At 37.1% G+C, this 27181-nt stretch overlaps 1 protein-coding gene across 1 annotated transcript; it reads left to right on the plus strand.

The window, feature by feature from the left end:
- Window positions 1–6773: 6773 nt before the first annotated feature.
- On the plus strand, window positions 6774–8365 carry LOC149164588 (alcohol dehydrogenase class-P-like). Its single transcript, XM_089429534.1, has 5 exons — window positions 6774–6906; window positions 7017–7078; window positions 7270–7365; window positions 7512–7673; window positions 7861–8365. The coding sequence occupies exons 1-5, from the start codon at window positions 6774–6776 to the stop codon at window positions 7978–7980; spliced, it is 573 nt and encodes a 190-aa protein (XP_089285660.1). The 3' UTR covers window positions 7981–8365.
- The last annotated feature ends 18816 nt before the right edge of the window (window positions 8366–27181 follow it).

Raw genomic sequence — 27181 nt, forward strand, 5'->3', positions numbered from 1 at the left:
TCAGAGCCAGCTGAAAAGACAAGTAACAATATTCAGGAGGCTTGCAAGATACATATCGATGGAATGTCTCAATCAAATCAGGAAATCATTGACTCCATTCCAATGCCAGTGTTGCAAGAGGTAAGTTCTTGTCATTATCTTTCGTGGTTTTACTTTGTTCATAATTAGTTGATTCAAGTCAATGACATTAAATTGCTTTTCAGACCAAGCTTTACCCCATGTTCGTTAGTGCCTTGGAAATTGCATTGGCATATCATGTCAAATTGCAATGACTTTTCTTTGTGATGTTCTTTGTAGTTGCTAATACTTTATCTGCTCTGGCTGATTCTGGGTTGGTTGCATGCTGTGTTGTAAACTGAATGCATGTTATACGTCAAAATATATTGTAGCAGAGATCATACTGCAGGTCACTTTGAAATTGTAAAGTTTTTTGAGCTTCTGAGTAAAATTTTCCCCTTTGAGTACTAAAGACTGTTTGTAACTTTGTAGGTCTATGAAAAAGAGTTGAAGACGATAGAGGAGTGCAAGTCGGGTGTATCTGCTGCTAATATGCGTCAACAGATGATTGGATGCTTGCCTAGACTCTTCAATATGATACGTGATATATTTCGTTTAAGCAAACGCTCAGTTCTTACAAGACAGGAGCTTGTTCACAAAATAATATCAAATCACACGGATGTTATTGATAGAAGTAAATAACTCTCTTTGAACATCTCTCTTCTATTGTCTTGCAGGAAACAATTTCAATGCCATGCTATGTGATCTGATCTCATGCTTAATATTTTGTACTCGCAGGTGAAGTTGAGGAGCAGTTGCACCTCCTTGGACAAATAGCTCCTGAATGGATTTCTGGAAGGATAGATTCCACTGGTGACTTTCTATACAGGTATGCTATGCATGAGTTGATTGAGATAAATGGAATCAACTAAAATGTGAAAGGTATTATTCTTGTGTTATGTATAACTCGTTTTAAATTTTTTACTTGGGCTCAGTGTCAAAAGTAACATAGATCTGTCAATGATCCATGCAAGAATTGCAAGCGCCTTGTAAACACATGCACTATGAAAGCTGGTGGGAACATGGAATATGTGTGGGAGTGCTAAACTACGCAGGCCAGTCTTTCAGACTCTGCAGCTGTACTCGTTGAAGAAATGCTTTCAAACATCACTTCTGTGGATTGGTACTGTCATTTATATCTATTTTTGATAGAAAGTGAGGTAACCTCTCCAATGCTTTTCCATGAGACTAAGGATTGCCTTGTGTTAAACACATGTTTTGTCACTTTGCCATGTGGTTGGAAATTATTATCAGGATATCCTTATGTTAAATATTTAAGTTGTCATTATTGCAAATCTAGGCTTGTAGTGGACGTGGCCGACCCACACTGGTTAAAAGAAACATATGACTTGCTTCCAAATTTCTATTGAGCATGTAACCGAAAAAATCATGAGAGAATCTGCCCATATTGCAGCTAAAAGGAAGGAGGGGTAACTGTTTAATAGGCAGTTTTTCATGCAGATGGTTTTTTTTTCATCAAAATTGAATTGTGGCAAGGGAAAGAAAGCATTGCACTGTTTCTAAAAATTTAGTGTTGTGAGAAGACTATAGGAATGTTGAAAAGAGCAAGGGAGACTCTGCCTTGTGTTATAGTCCTCCCAGTTTTAGTCATGTAAACAGTCTATTCTGTAAATACTGCCAGTCAGTTGTGTTCCTTGCTTCCGTTGTTTTGTTTCCTTACATATTTTCTGCCAAGGTCGCACTGTTAGTTTCTCAAACAGAGTCATTATCATGACATCCAACCTTAGAGCAGAGCACTTGCTTGCTGCATTGTCTGGCCACACAACAATAAAAACCGCAAGAGAGAATGTCATGCAAGAAGTATGCACACGCATTCCTGGACTCTGTGTATGCATCTTTTTCATATAATTTTATCACGAAGTTGGCTGCGGTGCTTTGACATGCCTTTGAATATTGTTGCAGGTTAGAAGACATTTCAGGCCAGAGTTATTGAATAGACTTGATGAGATAGTTGTATTTGATCCTCTTTCTCATGATGAGCTCAAGAAAGTTGCTAGACTACAGATGAAAGATGTAGCAATTCGTCTTGCAGAGAGAGGTGTTGCTTTAGGGTTTACAGATGCCGCTCTGGATCTTGTTGTTCACGAAGCCTATGATCCTGTAACTAATCACTTTGTTTCTTGTTTTATTCAGTCTAACTTGCCAGGGGATGTGCCCCCTACCCTAATAAACTTGACACTGCATCTCCTTCACGAGTCCTCCCTTTCCCTATTGCAGGGGACATGACCCACTCCTTGGACACATGTCTCCACATCGTAGGAGATGTTGTGGGAGGGTTCCCTGACTAAATTGGACTTACCTCCCTTTGAAACAATCTAGAATTGTGATTTATATGTTCTATTCTGATGCCTGGTATTTTTCATTCATAATGTTTGCTCGGTGTTCTTCATGTACAATGATTTTATTCAAGGTCTGATTTCTATTTTCCATGCCCTGTCATATAAACCTGTGTGGAAAGTTATTCTAGGAGTTTGATGTTTTGCAGAGTTTTGGTTGTGGTGGCCAACAGTGAATATTAAAAGCGCAAGACTTTTCAGTTTACAATTTCATTTTCTCAGATTTTCAATGGTCTATCATATATTTTGCATGAACCTGTCTAGGGAGTAATTTGAGTCTGATATTTTTGCTGGCAGTTGGTTGTGCTGGCCAACGGTTGATCTTTAAGAGCTGTGAACTCTTCAGTTTACAGAGTTGCTTTCTGAGATTTTCAATTTTCTCAATTTTCACATTCAGTTTCGGATTTTCTAATTTTCACATGATCTTCTTCCTTCTGTATGGATCCCATCGATATAAATTTCAGTTCTGTTCTTTAAATTTTAACATTTTCCTCTGGCACTTGAACTTAAAAAATGGGGTGCTGCCTGTCTCTGCGTACTCGGCGAACTTAGTTCAAAGTATATAGTAAAGGGATGTTTTTGGTGTGTTTGCTGATTAATATAAATTAATGCATTGTTTACTTGTTAATACTAGTGAAGCAGGCAAGATCATTATTAGCCTCTGTGGTTTACGGGTAATTTAGGTCAAAATTTGTGAGTAAAATGCAAGACTAGTTGGGGATTCTCATTTAAAACCTCTAAATGGATAATGTGGTAACGTGGTACTTGCAGGTTTATGGTGCTCGCCCCTTGTGACGATGGTTGAAAAGTAAAGTTCTCACTCTGCTATCTTGGATGCTCATCAGTGGGGAGATTGATGAGAACAATAAAGTATACATTGATGCAGTGCCTATTCTCTAGTCCCTCAAACAGGCACCCAAAATGATCGGTTGAAGGAAAATTGTTGAAATTACTACGAGGAGAAGGAGATGATCTACCTTATTGGACCAAGAGGTAATTGACAATGTCCATGGAATTACATGAATTGATTGAGGATGTATCTGGAGCAAACTCTGGGAGTTGTGACATCCAAACTCATCTATCACTTGCAATGCTTGGAGTTGATGATGATTTGGTATCAAATAGCAGTCCAGATTTTAAATCTACTTCTCTGAGCTTCATAATTTTTCTTACTGCTTGCTTCTGTAAAAGCTTCAATATTTTATATTTGGTGTATTACTGTGAGCCAATGTCACTACTTAGTTGTGTTCAATTTCAATCACTCTGCATAATGGCTGAAGCTGTGTCTGAAGTTGAGTGGAGTCCATGTAAAGTCCCTTGCCCACTTGATCTACTTGGAGCAAACTTTTAGAGAACAAGAACATGATAATAACAAACCTAGGGGCAAAACCTTTTGCTCTGCAAATTCCAGTTGGGGTCCTTAATAAATATAGTTAAAGTCTATAAGCACTTTTTAAGGCATTTCAACACACCTCAGTAACTAATTAGGCCGATAGGCCTTCCCTTTGAAAGAGACTTTCGTCGTCCCTTTCACTGTAAGGTTGACACCTGGCTACTTTTGAATCAGTTGGTTGCCTACGGTCGTCTACGCTTTTGTTTTCCACGGTACATCTGTCACTACTGCTTTAATTTTCCACCGTTAACTTGTCACTACTACTTTGGTTTTCCGCCGTTAACTTGTCAAACAGCGTGCGGGAAAACCTCCGAGATGGCTCTGCCAGAATTGTCGACACCCTCTCTCCATCATCGGGGCAGAGTCCTACGCAGAAAAGTTTGGAGCAGAGCCCACAAAATCAGGGTAGGTTTTTAATATTAATTAATCTTTTGATAATTTGTCTCTCTTCGATCTTCCGAAATCCACCGATTGGGCAGAACGTTGTGCGATCATGGCATATAACGCTTGTTTTGCTCGGCCAAATTTCAATAACGGAGGTGGTGGGAGATTTTAACGGAGGTATATAGTCGTTATCTGGAATGAATGACCGTAATGTTTGAATAATGAATGTCGAAGTGGGCGGGGCAGTTGGTGGCACTTATAACACCAACCACCATGCATGGAATTGAAGATACTACAATTTTTTCGCAAACTCGGGATCTACCTACATCCCACTATATAAATCATCGCATCCCGTCTTTCTCTAGCTACCGTTCTTTCCACCCAAATCTTGTCACAGTTTTAACCAGTCAGGGCGATCTGGTAAAAACCTAATTTTGTCACTGTTCTACCCAGTCAGAGTGATCTGGTAAAAATCTGATTCTGTTAGTGCGATCTGGTAAAATTTTATGTGTGTTATTGATTGCTCTGGTTCTGTACCGCAAAATGGCCGAGGGAGGAGGCAGTGTGGCGCTTTTCACAATGGGCATGCTGCCCCTTTGTTTGATGATTTAGTCTGCACTTCTTGTTGAAGGCGCCACCTACGCGGTTGGGGATCGCATGGGTGGGGTTTTCAAACCGACCCGTCTCGCTGGGTTGGCGGGAAGAAATTCAAGGCCAGTGACACTCTCTGTAAGTTTAATGTGTTTTGAAGGCATGCATCTGGTTGATGAACAAGGCTGTTTTATGTGGCTGATGGGGCCATCTTTATCATTGTCCATTTCTGGAATATTTTGAGTTTTGTTTCTGATGGTTAATGAACCTTCTTTATTATTGTAAATGTATAGAATATTTCCTTAGTAAAACAATCTTTATTATTGTAAATTTCCAGAATATTTGGTAGAGAGGTAGTGAATTCAATTTATTCATCTCACTCCGGTTATCCTATTTTAAAATATTTTTGAAATTGATAATGCAATTAGGTTTAGCTAGAGAGAAGTGAAAGAGTTTAATTTCTTGACCTCACTCTTTTAAATCCCATTTTAAAATATTCTTGAAATCCATTGAATTAAATTCAAGTAATTATACGTGCAATATTCAACTATTACCTGAGATTTCATTGCGTGGTGGTGGCAGACGCGAACGGTTATAAAACCCGTACTGCAGGGAATTCAAAACGCTACGACACTGGCAACGACATGGTTACTCTGAATAAGGGTCCTAACTACTTTATTTGCAGTTTTCCTCGGCACTTCTCTCTGGCTGGGAAAAGACTCGCAGTCACCGCCGATTAGACATACGTGTGATAATTGTCACTCGCATCTGATCGAATATACATCGCTGCGCTCTGGCCGTTTCTCCAAGCATGTAATCCTCATTTTTTGGTCCCTATATATGCTTATATAACCATATCTATATATCTATATATTTATTTATAGCTGCTACTTATGTTTTGTTCATTATGTTTGCGATGATCAGCACTACTTGTTTGTATTCCCTGAATATAAATATTGTAAAGCTGAGCATCTCGCTTATCTATGTTTATAACGCAAGCAAATGATGATAGATATCAGCACTACTTCTTCTTATTCCCTGAATAGAAATATTGTAAAGCTGAGCATCTCCCTTATCTATGTTTATAACCCAAGGAAATGATTATAGAACCGGATAGTCGCTGTAAATCACAGTTACCAAGATTCGCTTGAATTGGGGTAAAAAGTTTGGAAATATATTAATTCGATTGGAACAACGAATGGTTCGATTTGGTTCATTTATTTGAGCCCGTCTTTAAAGAGAGCAATATTTTAACATAATAGTGTTTTCAAGGAGTTAGGATGCCATGCAAGTTAGGAGGGTTGGCTTTGACTTTTTGTTAGGAAATAAAATTGTGTCGCTGTATGATTTGTAGACATATAATAAGATTTTACCACATAAATAATTGTATTTTCAAAAAGAAAACTAGAGAAAAGAGAAATAATTGTGAAATTAAGAAAATTTTTATTTTTCAATTTCATTATTAGTTTGAAGAGTTGGAAAGCCAGATAAAAAAATGTAAACATATAATGTCAAGGTTCCAATACATATATATAATTGTGTGTATTTAGAAAAAGAAAAGGAAGGAAAATAAAAACAATTGTGAAATTGGAAAAATTTCATTTTTCAAAATATTCTTTCTTTGGTGGGCGCGAAAGCCAATAAAACAAGAAAAAAAAGAATGTACATTGTGACTCATTTTCTAAATATATTTTTATTTTGAACTCTACATAAATCAGTTTAAAATGGTGATTTTCTAAATATGTATTTATTTATTGGATAAGAATTTTTGACAAATAAGTTAAAAGTCTAATGAGTGAAAGTACATTATTACTCATTTTCTAAATATATTTTTATTTTAACGAAATCTACATAAATAAATAAGTTTATTGATTTTCTAAATATGTATTTATTTATTAGATAATAATTTTTGACTTGAAAATTTTCATGGGAAATTTATGGATTCGAATTCAAAATTGGTAACTATGTTGTAAATTAAGATGAAAATAATAATGGTTTTTCAAGAAAAACTTTTAAAATTGTTTAATAAGTTGATTTATACTACGCAGGCTTGTGAAGGTGCAAGAATTGCAGGAGCTGCTCGAATAATTGGAATCGATTTCAATAATGAGAGATATGAACGAGGTAATTGTATATTTCCCACTTCCATTATTGGAAAACCTGTGTACATATGTTGATATGTTGACTTGTAGAATTGCCTTTTTAACCCTTTTTTGTAATCTTTCCTTTCTCAGCAAAACAATTTGGAGTAACGGAATTTATAAACCCTAAAGAGTACGAAAAACCTATTCAGCAGGTACGTTGAGCTGCCCAAAATGATCATCAAACTCTCTCCCAGATCAGAGTATTGGTTGCTTTTGACTAGTGTGGTACTTTAGTACTTAGGTGGGGGAGATTTTAAGTTTTTGCATGGAGTGCACTCATTCACCATCCATTCAAAGCAGTGTAGACTCTTAATTTCCAAACACTTATAAAAAATGTTTACAGGTAATTGCGGAAAAAATTGATGGAGGGGTGGACTGCAGCGTCGAATGCACAGGGAGTATTGAGGCCATGGTTCAAGCTTTGGAATGCTGCCATGATGTACTAGCTCTTGGTTTCCTTTGGTTTAAGATACATCAATCATTTCAATTCTAAGCTGTAGCTTTAAAGTTTAAACTGATTGCTTCGATTTAATTAAGAAAATGCAGGCAATGCATATGTTTGATATCAGAGTTCTGTTTTTGCAGGGTTGGGGTGTAGCCGTTTTAACAGGGGTCCCTCGTTCAGACGCATTCTTTAAAACGAATCCTGTAAACTTTCTGAGCGAGAAAACGTTGAAAGGAACCTTCTTTGGAAATTACAAGCCTCGAACTGATTTGCCAGGCCTTGTAGAGATGTATTTGAATGGGGTAAGACTTCATAACATAGTTGTAACAACTTATTCAAACCATAATTGTAGATAATACTGTGTGGTCATATTTCCCAGTTGTTTTTTTTTTTGTCCGTACCATGCCGGGAGCAATCTATGCTTATCATATCTAATTAGAGTTATAATTACGGTTTTAATCTTTCCTTCCTTGATTGTTAAATTTGCAGGAGCTTGAACTGGATAAATTTGTTACAGACAAGGTTTCTTTTGCTGACATCAACAAGGCATTTGATCACATGCTTAAAGGAGAGGGTCTGAGAACTGTAATTAAAGTCATCCAGGATTAGTGACAAATATGAACACAGTTGGAATATCTCCAATGTTATGAAGGCATGCTGAACTATTTCAAACTGTTATGTGATTAATGTCGTGGCTTTTATGTGTAACTATGGTATGCAATTAAAGTCCTGGAAAGCATGTAAACAGTTATAATAATTTTAGGGTAAGTATGATGTTTAAGTTTTGACATTGCTTCCAAAACAGCCATCCAAAAGGTCATTACTATAATAGCTTGATTAGAAATAGATTGAATGAGAAGGTCCAGATGGGGTATTCAATCATCTCCATCCATCTGTTCTGCATCCTCAGTGCTTACTTGAACAATATATCAGCCTTCATATTTATCCCTTGCAGACATGCTGAAAAGATAATGACATGGAATTTTTCCTTGCTTCTCTGATTCCGTCCAATGATGGGCCAGCTGCAAATTTTCCTGATTGAAATTTCCATTTGACCTCTCTGCAATGTGTTTGGAATCTCTTATCACATGTAGACAATCTAAACCTTTCTCTATTGCTATTTTCAGAATCTACCAAAAAGCATAAAGTTCTGCTCTGTTGTTTGATCCATCTCCTACAGCTCTGCTTTGAAACTGATCTCGTAATTGTCTCTTAAAGTAATGCCTCATGATCCACAATAGTTGGGATTACCTTGACAAGCCTCGTTGAAATAACTCCACACTATTGTTATATATATATCTGGGGATCTTAGTATTATTTGTTTCTTTTCCTTTAAAAGTGGTTGTGTACCTTAATATGCATATCTATTCTTGTGTCAAACTTGATTAGGAATAACATCTTTGTTTTGAATTCTTTTCATTTCTTGCTAGCCAAATAGATTAAGTCACTATACAAGGACAGTCTGATGCCCACATGTAGTTAATACAGAATGTATTTTGAAAACTAGGATTTAACTTTGTAGTGCTTGAATCATCATTTCATGTTGGTTTTCATTTGTTAGTAGCCAGATCATTTCTCTTACAATATGATTGTAATATCTTTTGTTTCTCTTACAATATGATTGTAATATCTTTTGTTTCTCTTCTGTGGGAAATTTTGTACAGGAGTTCAAACAATGTATATAAATAGAAAGATGCAGAAAATGATAGTCAAATTTTGTACTCAGAATTATGACAAGAAATCCCCTGCTGGGTTTGTGAGGAAAGAGAGCTTCAACACCAGTTCTGTCTCCAACCGCCAAGATGATCAGTACGCTACTAACATGTTTAGTGAAGAATTTCTGCTATTCTCTTGTAATCTATAGGCCCCCAAAGCTCCTCATAGATGAGAATATTTGCAGGATGTTAATATTGTTGTAAGTTTGTAGTAGTTGTGGAATGACTTACTTTTGTGCTGCTTCTCATCTTCAACAACAAGAGCTTCTGTGGTGAATAAGCAGAATCCATGTCCTGCCTTGTGAAGCAGCTCTCCACTGTGATAACGTTCTTTGTAATGTCTCTGATAAATCCTTTAGACTTCTATTTCATTCTGTAATATGATGGGATTCACTCTACAGAGTCCATGTCATACCTTCTGAATCAACTCTCCACTCATGTTAATTTTCTCTGTAATGACCCTAATAAATCCTATATAATGAGATTTCATTTTGTAATATGATGGGATTTCACTCTACAAGATTGGTTTCAGTTTTACTTGTATTGTGGTATATGAAATTTCTCAGTTTTACTTGTAATAGGATGGGATTTCATTCTATAATATCATGGAATTTCCCTCTGCAATATTTGCTACTAAATTTTACAATTCCAAATTAATAATCCTATCGGCCTCTCTTTGTACCTTTTGGGACAATTTCTAGTTTAATCATTTGCACATCTCTTGTCTTTTGGTGAGCATTTCTTGTCTTTTCTCTTGTGTTTCTTTACTTGTTTAAAATTTTTGAACAATTGATATCATTCAACGTTTTTGTGAATTAATTAAAGTCTGGCCAATTTTCACTGATGAATCCATTGCTACTGCGTTGTAGCATTTATTTTTGCATTCTGGTCAGGTGAAGCACTAAAGCTTGATGCATATTTAGCTATAATGGCCCTAGTGTCTTTTAACTCCTCAATTTATATTTTATGCGACAGTGAAAGAACTGGTAGCTTGTTAATTGAAAAGAAAAACTTATTGCTGGATGATACAACTTGACATTATTCTTGTGGTTGATCTCTATTGGATGAGTTTATGGTTAACACTCCATTGGCTGACATTGGAATGATGGCCATCTTAATTACACTTCATTGGCTCACTGAAGAGTAAAATATGTAAACAACTTAATAGTGATTATTGATGAGAGGATGAGATTTACTGTTTTGTTCTTTATGTTATCTGCAAAACATAAAACACATATAGTTGAATAGAAAATATTGATTGTGAACCAAAACAAGTTCTAATTGATCTAATAAAATTGAAACTTGAATGGCCACTGTAAACGCATGTGATAACAAACACTACTTATCAGAACAATAGTGTTTGACAATAGATTTCTAATTAGCAACTCTGTATTTTCTTTCAATTAATCCAATTGTGTCTCTTCTTGTGGTCACTCGTTTTAGTGACCCACTGGTGCTCACTAGAGCTGAAAATTTTCTTGTCCTTGCCTTTGGAGCAATTGTATGTATGTGGAAGGAAAAGTAAGTATGATATCGCTACTGATTTGCCAGACCATTGTTATGTACTTTTTTAGGTCTGAAGATGTGTAACTTGTGGTTTAGCTTGATACATTCTCTTTTATACCACTTTACTTTAACTTTGTCTATATCATAAGTCTAGTAGCGATTTAAGTGTATGTCTGCATGGCAGAACTGCATTGGGCTTGAACTTTTATAAAAAATTACATTGTATTTAAAGAAATATGATGTCCAGATAGCATAGAACTCCAAACATCAAATCTCTTTGCTCCTTGTAGGCTTCAACCAATATCTCTTTTAGAGAAATTCAACAACTCTAATTTAATAATCCTATCGGCCTCTCTTTGTACCTTTTGGGACAATTGCTAGTTTAGGATTTTTATTCAACGCTCTCGTTTTTTCTCTATTCTATTCGTATGACTTGTAATTTCCATGCAAAAAAAAACTTATTTTGTTCCTTAAAAAAGACTTATATATATTATAAGAACTTATTTTGTTCGTGAAAAAACTTATATATATTTATTATAAGATTTTTCGAATAAAATTAGCTAATTGAGCATTTATATGGTTTTTTTGAAACTTGTATTAAGTTCACGTTTAATTGAACTATTTTTTTTCACAAGTGGTAAAACCTATCATAATTCAGTTGTCAAACCAGTGAGGACAACCATCTCTAGCTGTTATCTGCAAATGCAAGCTGACTCATCACCATTATTCAAGGAAAACCACGCCACTTGAAATAACCCGTCGATAGTCCGTAAGGAGGTAGGATTTCGCTCTTGCTAGATGCCTCTAGGTCTTGGGCCGTTAACCTGTTTCCATATGTCCAAGGAAGACGAGCTTTTAACCAAACATAAGCAATTTTAGGGCATACTCCAGGCCATCAATCAAACTAACTTACTCATGTATATAGAATTTATAAAAAAAATGTGATAATATTTTTATTAATAATAATTATGATTTGATATTAATATTTTATTAATGTAAATTGGTATTTTATGATTAATATTTTCTTATAATCGATAAATGAATTTTTGAAAGGAAATTGCATTAGGCTCGATGGAACTAACTTAATCATGTATATCAAATCTTTTGAATTTGTAAATGTGATTGATTGAATATCTAAAAGCATGAGAAGCATCATTTGTTAGGGTTTGGATGGTCAACTTATCACAAATCAGAGAGCACGAGAGGTGCCATGCAAGCCTAAAGTGGATGAACAAAACCTATTGACATAGTTTATAAGATATTTTCACTATAAAATGAGTTATAGTTTTTTTTGTACATGTGGCACAATATTGACCCATGGTATTGCAACAAAGCCTATTGACAAGTGCCATGGTATTCATTTATGGTAGGTAATATTTTAAGTAGAACCAGTCTATTGAACTTGATCGGATGCACCCACTAACTACTGAACCATGTTTGCTAGATATGATCTTCATCATTCTCCCAAGAACGACCTCACAATTAGAAGACCCAGATGACATGTTAATATATGCTTTGAAATGTGTGTTTCATTTAGCAATGCTGGGTGTTTATATTATGTTGGTGTGTTTATGTATTTACAATTTTTGTTTGTGTAACAATCAATATTTGATGTACAATGTCTTCTACTTACATGAATTTGCAATTTTTGAGTGATGATTAATATTTGATGCATATTCATGATTGTGTACTTTGATTTCCAAACGTGTTGATGTGAAGAATCTCAAATATAGTTACAAGTGTTGGATAAATTTGCATTATAAAAATAAATATCTTTCTTTTTTAACTTAAACTCTTTAATTTTTTTTTGCTAAAATATAAACTTTGTTTAAATATAGTAGTTAATTCATACTTTTCAAAATTCAATAATTAAACTAAGCCAAAAAATTACTAGCTATATAAACTTATTTATTTTTGAATAATTTATTTTATTTTTTTAATAATATTATTTAATATTATTACATTCCAATTTTATCCACAAAACCACGGGCCCATACATCGAAATTGACAATTACATGTAATAAAAATATTGTCAATTGCGTGAACCATAAATAGAAATTGATGTTTTCCAAAATAAATTACATATATTCTCAAACAAAAAGGACGGAGCTCAAATTTCAAACATATTACAGTGTGTAGGGCTAATATATTGTTAATATTCCTCCATGTTGCAGATATATAGATATATATACACGGGTTGCACGCGTACTATTCACATAGAATATAGGCGCCCATGCTAGCCTCCTTGTGCTTTGTGCCCTAGAGACAAAGTTAGAGTTTCAACGATAAATTGTCAGGTCAGTTACGATTGTTTTCCAACGCCTTGGCCTGAAAAGAGAAGGTTCTTTGGAAAAGCATGAATGTATACACACTCGACCAGAAGTCAAAGTCCATTTTAAAAACATATAAAATCCCCTAAGAGTCAAAGATGCTTAATCGATAATAACTTTTTTTATTAAAAGGATAATGGTATGTGTATTCTTTAAGATATTCTTAAAGAATACATATATAAAATGGATATCTTATACGGATGAGATTATTAAAATTTATATATATATATATATATATATATATATATTTTTGTTGGTTAGGTAATGTGAATCATGAATTTGCAAGCATGTTTAATTTGTGGTTTGAGTAATTTTGACATAGCGGTATATTAGTTGTTAAAGTCACTTGGAGATTGCATTTGGCCTAGGCCACACAAACTCTTAGCATGGCTAGATTTTTGCGGATTTACATAATACTTCATATTATGATCAATTGTGAATTAAACTACCCCAATAAATAGTGAAATCCAAATATCACTTTCACAAAAAAAAGTTTTTATTTATTTTATTTTATTTTTATTTTTTTATTTTCAAAAATTCCTTATGCAATAATATTATTAGTTGTAGTTAAAATATTTTGAGCTTTTTTTGGTTGGGAAAATTTGTTAATAGGAATTTGTTGTAATTATAGATTTAAAGTATGAAATTTGCATAATGGAAATGTTATAAGAAGGATTTTTCAAAAGGATAAACTTATTTTAGGTTATTCAATAACATTAAGTATAAATAAAATTTAGACATTTAAAATAATTGGTTAGTAATTTAAAAATGGTAGACTTTTATTCTTATTAGATGTTTCTAGGTCTTAAGACATTAATATGATTCCTTTTATCTTAAAAAAATAAGTTCTTAAATAATAATATACTTTTAAGTCATATTCCAATATAAAAATCCAAATATTACTTAATTGAATAATAATAAAATTAGTACATATAAATTAAATTATTATTAAACATGGATAGACATCAATCTATGATAAATATCAAAACACTTATTTCATAATACATCTAACATTGCCATAATTTAAAAAAATTCACAATAAATTAAATACATTATTAAAAATCATAAAATCATAAAAATGAAGTATAATAGTAATTATATATATATATATATATAACAAAATTCCTTATCATCGATATTTTTAACTTGTGAATAAGTTTTTTTGCAATGTTATGGCTTATCAATAACATATATTTGAAAAACTATCTTATTTTATATGACCTTTGTTCATGTGACATTTATTTATTTATTCCAATTAATCAATTTGATTAAAATGACAAAAAATGTGTGATTACTTTTAAATAAATTTCATTTTTTTTTTGGACTAGCGGAATCGGCAACGGTGGTGGTATCGTACTCGCGTTACACGGGGTCGAATGCCACTGGCTGCCATTATAACCTCTAGGAGGAACCGCCCAACCCGCAAGAACGACCCTCGGTTAAGACGAAACTCGAACTTGTGACCTGCACAACAGCACAGATGACTTAATAGATCGTCGGCTAGCCACAAGACCAAACCTCTGCGGGCGATAAATTTCAATCATTAATATGTGTATACTACTAAAAATATTCTAAAATATTTAATAAAGATTAAATAAAATTTATAATAAATTTTCTCTAATAATATAAGATTACATTTATATATATATAATCTTAAAATTCAAAGATAAATATTGGTAATTGGAAAGTTTTTAATGGTATTGGAAACAAATATAGAAATGATAGAGCATTGGGATTGAGTTAAGTGTAGATTTATTTTAAACATATTAATTAATCTTTACAACTATGAAGTTTTTGGTAACATTAAATTTGAACAAATCCAAAATTGTCTAATAACCTATTAAAATTACATGTAACATTGCCCTATACCCATTTTCGAGATTGAAATTTCATGTCATTTTGTGGGATCTAATGATTAGATACTCAGATTAAAAACATAAATCGCTTAACTCGAGTAAAGGTAGACTCATTCTTATTATTTCTTTTAGTATGAATAGTGGCCATCGAATACTTTAAAGAAGTTGGGCTTAATTATTAAAACATAAAGAATATAATCAAACAAATTATATTGACATTATTAAATTTTATATCGCTAATAGGTAATATATAGAATAACAATGGAATCATTGTTAAGATGACGTTGAAATAATGTAGTAGATTTATAAGTCTTAACTTGGTTGACCTAAACATTTTTTTCGAAAGAAATTTGATTCTTGGGAAAGACCTGTTGGTGGTACAAGAAATTTGATTGTTTCATGTTGAGTCAAAAATATATAAGAAGTGAATATGATCATTGTGTTTACTTTAAGCAGTTAAGTAATGGCATGTTTATTATCTTAGTGTTGTATGTTGACGATATGCTTTTTTTTTTTTTGACAAGTTCGGTTGCTATGTATTAATCTGAAAAAAGAGGGGGGCAGCTTGCCGTACATAAAGTGCTTCTTGAGCATTACGGATCCAAGGAATTACAAAATAGTTTCTTTCCTTAATCCTGATCCTAGTGCTTCTAGCTATGAGACATCTTTTACTACTATAGATTCTTACAAACTGAAAACACCAAAACTTACAACTGCAACACATAGCTAATCAATTTCTATGTGACTAATCTTTCGCGCTGTAGAATCTTCCGGGTTTGGGTCTGTCTCGTTCGGTTTTGCGCTGGAGGAGGATGACGCTTCTTTGAATTTTTTATCCATCATATACCTGAGGACTGTGATTGATTCTTCGGCATGAGCGCATCTGTTGCTAAGATTGCTGAACTGCTCGTGCAATGAGTGAACTCTATGAAGGAATAAGTTCATCTCGGCTCGATATTTTTCATGAAGGATTCTGCACTGCTCATCAAGCTTTGCTTCCAGATTCCGGATTTGGTCTGCGTGCCTAGCCTCCATGCTGCGAACATGATCTTCCAGGGTCCTTTGCTGCGCGCGCACTTCCTCAAATTCTGCCTGCAGATCACGGCAGTGGAAACACTGTTCAGGGCGCTCCATAGGTATTGAAGGACGCCTATTTGCTGTTATCACCTCTCTGATACAATAGCACTGGGATTGATTCTTGTCGCTGGTGGCTTCCGCTGAATCCCCAGAAGTCTGAAGACCAGCGCCTCTGGCAGAATAGACTGAAGCAGCTTGAACTGAAACGACTCTAAAGGGGAGTATACTATCACAAAAGGCCTCTCCAGAATGGAGGATACTGAGACTCAAGCTAGATATAAATAGCGCATATATGCGGTTGGGGCGGGAGCCATCCCGTATGCTGTTTCCAAAATTGGTCCACACAGCCCAAAGCAAATCTGGATTGGCACATGTGCTCTGTCTGGCGGGACGATTTCTTCCTGCAATTCGACTGATTCCCACACTTTGGGCAGATTTCTCAATCCAAATTCTGAGCAAATTCCCATCGACCATACCTGCTCTGTCCATTGGTCTGATTGTTTGCCAGTATTCGTAGATGCTATCAGCTGCGGTACAGTGAGGTTTGACTGTATGCGTGTGATTCATGGGAGCGGTTGGAAAGTGGAGGTGTCATTGCAGTACAAGTTGCCCTTGGTGCGTTCACAAGCCTTGTTGGCAAACATGTCAGCATCCTTATTCAGCCCGCGGAGGATATGGTAGTAACGGACTTCTTGCATGGAGTCGTGGAGGATTTGATTCCTGTAATTGATCTGTTGCAGGAGGATGTTCGGGGTGCTTTGCCGCTGAACCATGAACCTGATGATGATTGCAGAATCCCCGAAGACTACTGCTGTTCTTATCCCGATCTTGATCAGCTGGAGGAGCCCTTGGTACAAAGCCAATCCTTCTGCCCTGTTATTAGACAATTCTCCCAATCCCCATTCAAAGTGAAGAATTTTTTCACCATTCGCGTTGCAGATTAGGCCCCCTGCCCCTGCTTGACCGGGATTGGATTTAGAAGCACCATCAAAGAACAGCAGAAACTTGTTACAGTTTCCCAGCCAAGTTGCGAACTCCTCCTCCTTTAATCTCAGCTTCCATGTCCTGTTGGTCTCTTTCACATGCGCCCTCCTTTGGCTTATCTCCTGAACACTAGTTGTGTTATCTTGTACCTGGCTAAGTAGATTTCTCTCTTCGACACTGCAATTGGTGACCTCTATCTTGCCTTTGGTATGGGCGGTGATTGTTTCAACCGCTAAGATCCTCGCTTTATGACACATAACTCTGATGTTGCAATTTTTCCCTTGAAAGATCTTACCGTTACGGGCTAACCAAATTCGCCAAAGGAGGGTGACTGCCATGGTGTTCCAAATCCGTTGGGTTAATTTACTTTGTTTTCCTTTCCAAGGACAGTTCTTCTTCCAACTAACAAGAGTGTCTGCAATAGATGCCTTTGGCTCCCATGGAGCATTCCCGAGAGAGGCCATCATCTTCCAGCATTCCTCAGCTACAAGGCAGTCTATGAACAGGTGTTGAAGTGTCTCTTCTGATCTGCAGCAATTAGGACAACGAGAGGGTCCTATTATACCTCTTTTCATTAAATTTTCTACGGTTAGAACCTTTCCTTTTAAAAGGAGCCAGATAAAGAATTTGATTTTGGGAGGAGCTTCAGCTCTCCAGGCCAGCTTCCAATGGCTCCAGATGTCTTGAGGGAAGATGCTAGTGCATAAGCAATGGTACCCAGCCTTGGTCGTGTATTGAGTTCCTGTAGGATCCCAACGATAACCATCTTGCTTGCCTTTTTGCGTTGGGGCTTTGCTATGCAGGTGGTTCTTGAGAGCAATAAAGCTGGTCTCAAGCTCTCTGGGATATTCCGGAAATTCCCAACCTATCCAAGTTTGAGTGGAGTTTTCCCATTGTGATATTTGGGACAGGTATTCAATTTCTTTTCTGCTGAGCCAGTTTATTGCAGGAGTTGCCTCCGAATGTGATCCGATTGGGTGTTGTCCGAGAATTCTATCAGTGGAGAAATTGACACTGTTCCCTCCTCCAGGGACCTTTGAAATGTTTTGAGCCATGAAGGGTATGGCTTTCTTGCAGAGTTGCCATATTTTTGTGCTACCTCTGTTGGGAATGCTGGTATACAAAAGCTGCTGCCTCGTGCTGTTCAAATATTTAGCCTCTAAGACCTTCTTCCACCAGGCTGTGGGACTAGTGATCATTCTCCAAATTATTTTAGCTCCTAGAGCTAAGTTCAGGATTTTTGGAGACCTTATTCCTAGCCCGCTTTTTTCCTGAGATTGGATGACCTTCTTCAAACTGACAAGCTTGAACTTTCTTTTTTCCGTTTTGCCTCCCTGCCAGAGGAAATACCTGAGATTTTTTTCCATTTTCTGATGAAAGGATGCAGGTGCTTGACATAAGGAGAGACGGTAAATAGGCAGAGAGGTCAAGCCTGACTTCAGAAGGACAAGTCTTCCTGCTGGGTTCAGCCACATGGTGCCCCATTGTTGAATTTTTCTCTTTATTTTGTCGAGGATTTCATTCCAGATGTCAGATTTCAGAGGTCCCAAACTTACTGGCATTCCCAAGTAAGTGAAATGGCTCCAGTTGAGCTTGTAGGAGACTCCCAGAATGCTAGCAATGCTATGGATGGTATGGCTGGGAGTGTTCCAACCATAGATACAGCTTTTTAATTGATTAACTTTTCCTCCTGAATAATCCATAAATTGATCTAAGATCTTCTTGAATCTCCTTGCAATGGTGGTGGATGCTCCTCCAATCAGGAGGGTATCATCTGCAAATTGGGAGTGGTTAATATTCTTTGTGCCTTGCTCATATTTGATACCAGTGATGAGGCCTATTCGTCGATTAAAGTCCAGGGATTGGCTGAGGGACTCGGCCATGAGGATAAACAAATAGGGGGACAGAGGACATCCTTGCCTAAGGCCTCGAGAGGATTTGAAGGCAGCACACGGTCTTCCGTTAATCAAAGGGGATATCCAAGGTTCCGAAATACAAGCTTAGATCGTTGAGATAAAGGAGGGGTCAAAGCCCATTCTATGGAGGACAGCGAAAAGAAAGGAATGCCGAACCCTGTCAAAGGCATTGGCAAGGTCCAGCTTGAGGACAAATCCTTTCTCCTTTCTACTAAGACTGGAGTGAATGGCTTCTTGAACAAGCAGGATAGAGTCGGAGATGTGCCTATTCGGGAGAAATCCCCCTTGGTTTTCGGAGATCAGAGAAGAGAGATGAGGTTTGAGCCTGGAAGACAGAATTTTAGTGATGATTTTGTAAGATGAGTTACATAAAGAAATGGGCCGAAATCTTGAAAAGGAAGAGGGTCTGTTTTCTTTTGGGATTAAGGCAAGATGGGTTGAGTTGGTGAATCCCCCCATTTTGCCTTTCTTGAGAACCCAGCGTATCATCTTTAATAGATCTTTCTTGATCATTTGCCAATATTCTCTATAAAAACTGATTGGAAACCCATCAGGTCCAGGGGCCTTGTCTGGGTGCAGACTCCAAATTGCATTTTGTACTTCTTCCTCTTCGACTTCCTTCTTGAGTCTGTTGTTCATATCCTGAGTGACTTCCTTGTTTATGTGCTGTAAAAAATTTGAGTAATCCTCTTCACTTTTGTCCTCAGTCAAAAGATTTTTGAAGTGATTTGTGGCTGCTTCTTTTATCGCTTCCTGAGTGTGATAGTTGTTCCCCTCATTATCTTTTATTGCATTCACAGTGTTTTGGACCTTTCGAACTGTTGCCTGCTTATGAAAATATGAGGTGTTTTTATCTCCCTCCTGCAGCCAAAGCTGCCTTGACTTCAGCCTCCATTTTATTTCTTCATCCTTTGTAACTTGCTGCAGCTGAGAATATAGATTTGTTTCCCTTTCTTTGGCTTGTTGGGACAGCCCAGTGGCTTCTATGTGTTGCTGCACATCCTCTAAATCTTGTTTGATTTTTTTCTTGCTCAACTCGGGCTCTTGGTAATTGCATTTCGCCCATTCTTTTAGGGCCTGTCTAGTTTTCCTTATTTTTGTTTCCCATATGAAGGTTGGGGAGCCTTCCACATGTTGGGACCAAGCCTGCCAAACCACTTCCTTAGCTGCTGAGATTCGATTCCAGATGGGGCAATATTTGAAGGGAATAGGGCCAAGCTGGCAGTGACTTTGCAGGGTAAGCGTGATTGGATAATGGTCAGAGGCGGAGGCGTTGAGGATGTTCGACTGGCCAGTAGTGAAGGTAGATAAGTAAGCAATACTTATGAGAAATCTATCAAGACGTTCCATAATATTGCTAACTCCTATTCGCCTATTGCTCCATGTGTACCTTCGGTTCTTAGGCCTGATATCAACCAGATCTTGTTCCTGCATTATGTCTTCAAGTCGACTCCTGAAAGGGTCGGGGTTGAAATTTCCCCCTCTTTTTTCATTGGAATGCAATACCAAGTTTAGATCCCCAGCAAGAATGAGATTGCTGTCCTGCTCTTTTTCTATGTCTGCTGCGAGAGTGTCCCAGCACTCTTCTTTCTCTCTATAATGATTCGGGGCGTATATATTGTAAATCTTTACTGTTGTTCCATCTGTCTTGTTCTCTAGATTAACACAGATCCAATGCTGATGTATCCTGGAAGAGTGGCAATTCCATTTGTTGCAGTCCCACAGAGTTAAGATGCCACCTGAGGCTCCTCTTGCTTCACTTGCACACCCACTGTATCGCTTTTGCTGGCTTATGAACTTATTAGTTTCAGTTTGGTCCTGTTTTGTTTCTTGAATGAGAACTATTTCAGGATTTTCACTTTGGATTAGGTCCTTGAGGGCAACTGTCTTGGAGGGGTGCCCTAGTCCCCGGCTGTTCCAGGAGAGAAATTTCATCATGATTTACTGCCATGGAGAGGTGCTCGCCTCTCTTTACCTTTGTTATTATTTTCTTTGTCCGAGAGCCCAAGAATAAAGGTTTCTATAGGAGTCTGGGATCCCATGGCAATGTCTTTCTGGGTGCTTTCTTCTCTGTGCTGCTTGGCCGATTTCCTGCCCGGCCCATGCTTTTTGGGGATATCACTGGGAGCTCCATGCTCCTTTGAGGTGCTTCTAGTAACCCGAGCAGAGGGGGTATCAGGGGAGGGCTGAGAGAGATGGGGCGGGGAGGGGTGAAGGGGAGGATCTGAGAGGGGGATTTCGGGATCAGGACCTTCCTCAGATAGGGAAGCAAAGGGATTAGAAGATGGAGGAATGGGAGGATCGGAGGTCCGGAGGGGTGAAGAGAGGGGGATTGATGGGAAGAAGAAGTGGGATGAGAGGGGAGAGAATGATTAAGGGAAGGGGGTTGCTGGGATGGACCAGGGGCATCAGAATCCAAAGGTTTGGAGGGGAGGGATGATTTTTTCCTTTTAACAGTTTCCCATTGTCCTTCTTGCTCTTCAGATTCTACATTTACTAATTTAGGGCATCTATTAGCAAAATGTCCATATTCGTGACATACCTTGCATTTGAAGGGGATCTGTTCGTAGTCCAGCTGCTGAATATGGCACCAGTCATCCACTTTTAGTTTGATTGCTTCCGGCAATCCGCGGCCCAAATCGACCTCAACACAGATCCGCGCACAGGCTTGCATGTTGTCTTTGGGTTCACTGCGATCTATGTATTTTCCCACCGCGTTTCCTATTGCTTTAACCGAGTCATCCCCCCAGCAATGAAGAGGAAGATGGGGCAGTCTGACCCAGACAGGGACTGCATTCGGAATGTCAAGCTCAGGATCGAAATCTGGGGTCCATTTGTTAAGATAGAGGCCCCTAGAATCCATAAAATAGGGCCCGTTTCTGAAAATAAGATCTTTATCTTCCTTGGATTCAAAGTGGAAGGTGAAGTATCCTCTGCCACAAAATCTTATTGATATTTTGCCTTGAATCTTGTCCGTCCAGTTTCGCTCGACCCATCGTTGCACTGTTTTTGGAGAAGGCCATAGTCCTGTAAATTGCCCGATTAACCCTTTCTCAGCAAGGGAAAGGGCAGCCATGCGAGGGATAGTCGGAGGTAGAAGAACTTCTTGTAAAACATCCAGCTTCTTTACAAACTTGGATGCTGCAGGCCTAGGTCTCTGTGGAGGGAGAGATTTGACCAAAGATGAGAAAGCCCGTTGCAACTCCGGATCGCCTCCAGGCGGATCCGGAGGGTCCATGGCGCGGGGTCTTCAGGCAACAGTCGGCTCGGCAGCGTTCAGGGTCCAGGCTCGCGCGCTTATGTTGACGATATGCTTTTAGCAAGCAAAAGCATTGCAGAAATCAACAGGTTAAAGACTCAGATGGCAAGGACATTTGATATGAAAGATCTAGGAGCAGCAAGACAGATTTTGGGCATGGAGATTTTTAGAGACAGGAGAAATGGTAAGTTGTGGCTATCACAACAGAAGTATATTGAGAAAATACTTGTGAGGTTTGGTATGAACAATGTGAAGCCTGTGTCAGTCCCTTTAGCTTCCCATTTTAAGCTTTCTTCCAGTTTATGTCCTAAAACAGATGAAGAAAAGGAATATATGTCTCGAATTCCATATGCCAATATAGTAGGATGTTTGATGTATGCGATGGTTTGTACTCGACCAGATATTTCACATGCAGTTGGGGTTGTCAGCAGGTATATGGCAAATCCGGGTAAAGAACACTGGTCAGCAGTGAAATGGGTGCTTCGGTATTTGAGAGGCACAAGTAGTTATTGTATTACTTACAATAAGAGTAGTGAATTTGTTTGCGGGTATGTTGATTCTGATTTTGCAGGTGATTTGGATAAGAGAAGGTCAACTTCAGGGTATGTCTTTACTCTTGCAGGTGGAGCTATTAGCTAGATGTCAAAGCTACAAAACATTGTTGCTTTATCCACTATTGAAGCAAAATACATTGCTGCTTCGCATGCTTGCAAAGAAGCGATTTGGCTGAAAGGTTTGCTTGGTGAGTTTGGTAGGTTACAGGACAACATCAAGTTACTTTGTGATAGTCAAAGTGCAATACATTTGGCTAAGAATCCGGCCTATCATAGTAAATCAAAGCATATTCCAATAAAGTACCATTTTGTAAGACAGGTTATCACTGAAAGGGGAGTCTCTCTTGAAAAGGTGCATACAAAGGAAAACTGTGCAGACATGTTCACGAAACCAGTTTTGTTAGAGAAGCTGCGTTGGTGTTTGGCTTCTCTTGGCTTGCAGAAAAAATAAATAATAAAGAAACAGGGTATCAGGCTAATTGTTGTCAAGGTGGAGATTGTTGAGATTTTCGGTTTTAATAAAATAGGCAAAAATCTCAGTAGGTGACAACAATCAGATTGTGTTGCTATATTAGCTTTATTTTGTTGGGAGAGAGTTAATGCACCCTATATTTGTTGTAAGAGGATTTATGAGGTAGTTAGATTCTCTTAGCTATAAAACAGGTGTTCATACGGATTGGGTGTGTGTGAGAGTTTGAGAGGAAATTGAATATCTTGTAATCTCTTGTGATAATAAAGATTGCTGATGCCTATGTTTGGTGGACGTAGCCCAGAATGGTTGGGTGAACCATGTTAATCTTCTGTGTCTTTTGTATGATTGTATATGCTGTTGTTGTCTCTTGTTTTTGCTGCGGACTGTTGGCTCTAACAAAATCGAGATCCAAACTTCCCACCCCATCAAGAATACACATTGTCCCCGTAATGCTTAGCATGATTAAATTTTTAAAGGATTCATAGCCTTACAAAACGTATTATGATGCATAAGCCCATCAAACCAAAGCAAATGGGGAAAGTTTATAAGAGCATTCTTATGAGGAAAAATATTATTTATCTCCATGCTTGTATTTTACCCATTATAATTGACTTCCAAACTCTTTTGGAGAACTTTCCTCCTATGAAATCAATGTGCGCAATAGTTGATTTCTCTACTTGTTTTGATTACATAAATCTGTACATTTTCCAAGCCAACAAATAATTCAATTCAACCCAAAACTTATTCATTGTTATTTCTTTTATGACCACTTGACCGAGGTGCCATCCTTAAGATTCAATCCAATGAAGGCTAGGATGTGAAGAACCTTAAAGTTGTATTTTTCAAACATAGCCTTCTTAATGATCCATATTGTTAACTATTTGAACCATATGGTGACACATGGATTTCCAACTTCTTGGACCTTTCATATCATACATCCCATCTAAAAAAAGAGAATAGTTATCCTAGTAAATACAACACTATTATGTTTGGTCATTCCTTACTTGAGATCTTTGCCATGGTCTTCGATCTTCACATCTACATATAGGTGGAGAAAAAGTGGTTGTGACCCAAAGGATAAGCAATATTTAGGAAGAACCATTATACCAATGATCATATATTTACTATGAATTCCATCACTGAGGATGCTAAGGTAAATGAGCATAAAGTATATTGTTGTTACATTGGCAGGGTATGGACAAGGACTATTGAGACATATGAGTTCCAAAGTAATATAAGAGTTGAACAAGGTTTCCATATCTATCCTACACTTTTTAGACTCTACTTTTATGTTCTAATGGAAATCACATTAGATTCATTAGGTGCCACAAAATGGTTTCTTACTCTTCAAAGTTTTTATTGTTATTATCCAATCTATAAACTGTGACATTGTCCTCGGGTTCGACTCAATAAGGGGCCTCAAGAGACAACTTGACATCTTAGCTTCTTTTGTGATGTCCATCATCGTTAAGTTTAAATCTATGGAAAACAACAGTCATGGCCTTCAACATCCTTAAAAAGAAGGCGAACGATGTGATTCTTACTTATGGAGGTAAGAAGGTTGAGGTAGGCACTCATATGTGTCTTTTGAGTGTCCTCTTCTCTAGGCCATGCTTTAAATTTGACTTCAATAGTAGAGAATAATATAGATTGGACTAAGGGATATGCAACACTTTTTACCACCCATTAAAAGCAATGTTTTCAACTTTAGTTTCAAGACATTTGTTTGAAGATCTAACTCTTTCTCTCATTGGTTACACCTACTCTCTTATATGGGTGTGAAGTTCAAAGATTGTATCTTTAAGGAGTAGAATTAAATGGCATAGAGAGAGTAATTGTAGTAATGTCATTCGAATGTATTCCTTCCAAGAGATACATGCCTCATGTTATCAGTTTTGGTACAATTGTACCCATTGCGTTGGTGTTCTTTTCACATTGTGATGACAATCCAGATGCTCAAATCGATGCAACTTATAAAGTAGTCTTCTTAGGCATTCATACTATGCTCTTAAGTCCTCTATGCATCAAGTAGAACATATGATCAATTCATGTTGGTCTGCTAGATAATTTTCATTACTTCACCTCATTAACCTTAGTATTGGCACACAACCCCACATAGATTTTCATTGGATTATCGTGAACTCTTTAAGGTAAATATCAATAAGGGTATTCATATTGATATATATACATCCTACCTATTTTCCACAAGGTATGATCCTAGAGAGCCATTTCTTTCCGAACTTCAACACTATTCAAACTTATATCTTCAACATAGTGATGAGCTTATCAACCCCCTATGGAATGCCCAACTCTAGTTACCTTGTATCCTAAGGGTTCCTCTAACCAAGCTTGGAGCTTGTTCCCATCAACATTGCATCGACATATCCTTGATAACAGTGGTTTTTGAGATATGCTCCTCAACTACTAAGACTAAGGAACATTTTGTATTTAGATGCCCTCCTCACCACAAGACCAAAGAACAATTATTTTGGCACTTTAGAGATTCACTTGGTTCCCTCTTGGAACTATTGGTTTATGAGGACCAAAGATTATTTTCTTGAGATGTTCGACATTCATCAATAGATTACTAGAGACCAATTCCTTAGATTGACATATACCAGGTTGATTACCTCTCACTACTAACCCTAGAACACTAGTAGGAAGAGTCCACATGGCCATCATCTAAGCTCGCACAATATATTTACGAGGCACCATATACCTAATGCCTCCCAAGGCCCCATGGAAATCAATTTTTTTTTTGTGGCATTGAATGTTAAAAGTTCTTCTCCAAAGCAATGAATCTCAACCAGGATACCTCTTTTTTCCTGACCTTCTTCATTGTTCCACATCATGTTGGGTTGACACTTTCTAGTTATTTTTCCTTTTTCCTTATTTTAGGCTCTTCTGTGATTTTGTATGTACTCCCTAGATGTGCTTTCACTTCCACTTTTTGATCCGTAAATTTCCGTGTATATTCCACTAAACAGTTCGTCACAACAAATATGATAATAATATTAAAATTTTGAATTTCTACACTATTATAGTTTTATTAAAACTCTAGATCTGTAAATTTAACTGTAATTAGTGCATGCATGCGAATAGAAATTATGCAGAAAAGTAGAGAACAACAATATAAGCTCACACACACACATAAGACACAAGATATGCTATGGGAAACCCTTTAGGGAGAAAACCCAACTAGAAGGTGGGGTCGCTTTGCTCTCTTTCTTTATCTGGAAAATAAGGTTGCAGGTACAAAGAAGTAATGCATGTGGCATGTGGGCTACTATAGTGCACAAATCCTCCTTGTGTGCTTTATCCCATATCTCTCCTAGCTATTTTTTCTCAACTATGGAACCAAATGCTCTCAAAAGAATGGCATGCCTCTTCCTCCCAGTGGCTCGATTGCAATACAACCTGAATAACCTACTAGTGGTTAAGTTTGACTACATAAAATCTTAACTACAGTTACAATATAGTCTCTTCTAGAGTATTTTACATCACAAACACATGGCTAGCCCCTTTTCAATGAATAATGGGGGCTGACGCGACATCAGCTCGAACTATGGTGGTGAAAATAGGAAGGTCAACCTCTGAGTGGCACAACTTTTGCATACGAACTCCAATTGGCGTGCTTATTATGACATTGCAAAGATATTTGTGTATATAACAACATGAAAAGGTGAAATACTAAAATGACAAATTTTTACCCCCAAAAAATGTCGTTTGATGCCTCAAAATGCTCCCGGAAGGTTTCAGACCCCATTTTTCCAAACTGGGTCCCACTGGTAAAAATGGTCCCATGAATTGATTCCTCCAATTTTTCAACTCTAAATGCATCGATATGGATGACAAACAATATAATGATCCAATCTGGATTACTTGTCATCTTTACATTTTGTATTATACACGATGCAATGGGCCAACTTTAGCCTTTAGTGGACAATACTATTTACATTAAATTAGATCATGACCTCCACAGTGAAATTGGTTATTGAACTAAGTGAAATTGGTTATTGAACTAACCCAAACATATATTGGGATAAGTGAAATTGAAAAAATTAATACACAAAGAAGGTGAAGGATAAACACCATTTTATTTTAACTTACCCTTCCCTTAATAATATAATGCATAGATTTA

The sequence above is a fragment of the Pinus tabuliformis genome, chromosome 5_1 (assembly GCF_031772625.1).
Source record: "Pinus tabuliformis cultivar Carrire ecotype Pingquan chromosome 5_1, CPIR1, whole genome shotgun sequence".
Taxonomy (NCBI): domain Eukaryota; kingdom Viridiplantae; phylum Streptophyta; class Pinopsida; order Pinales; family Pinaceae; genus Pinus; species Pinus tabuliformis.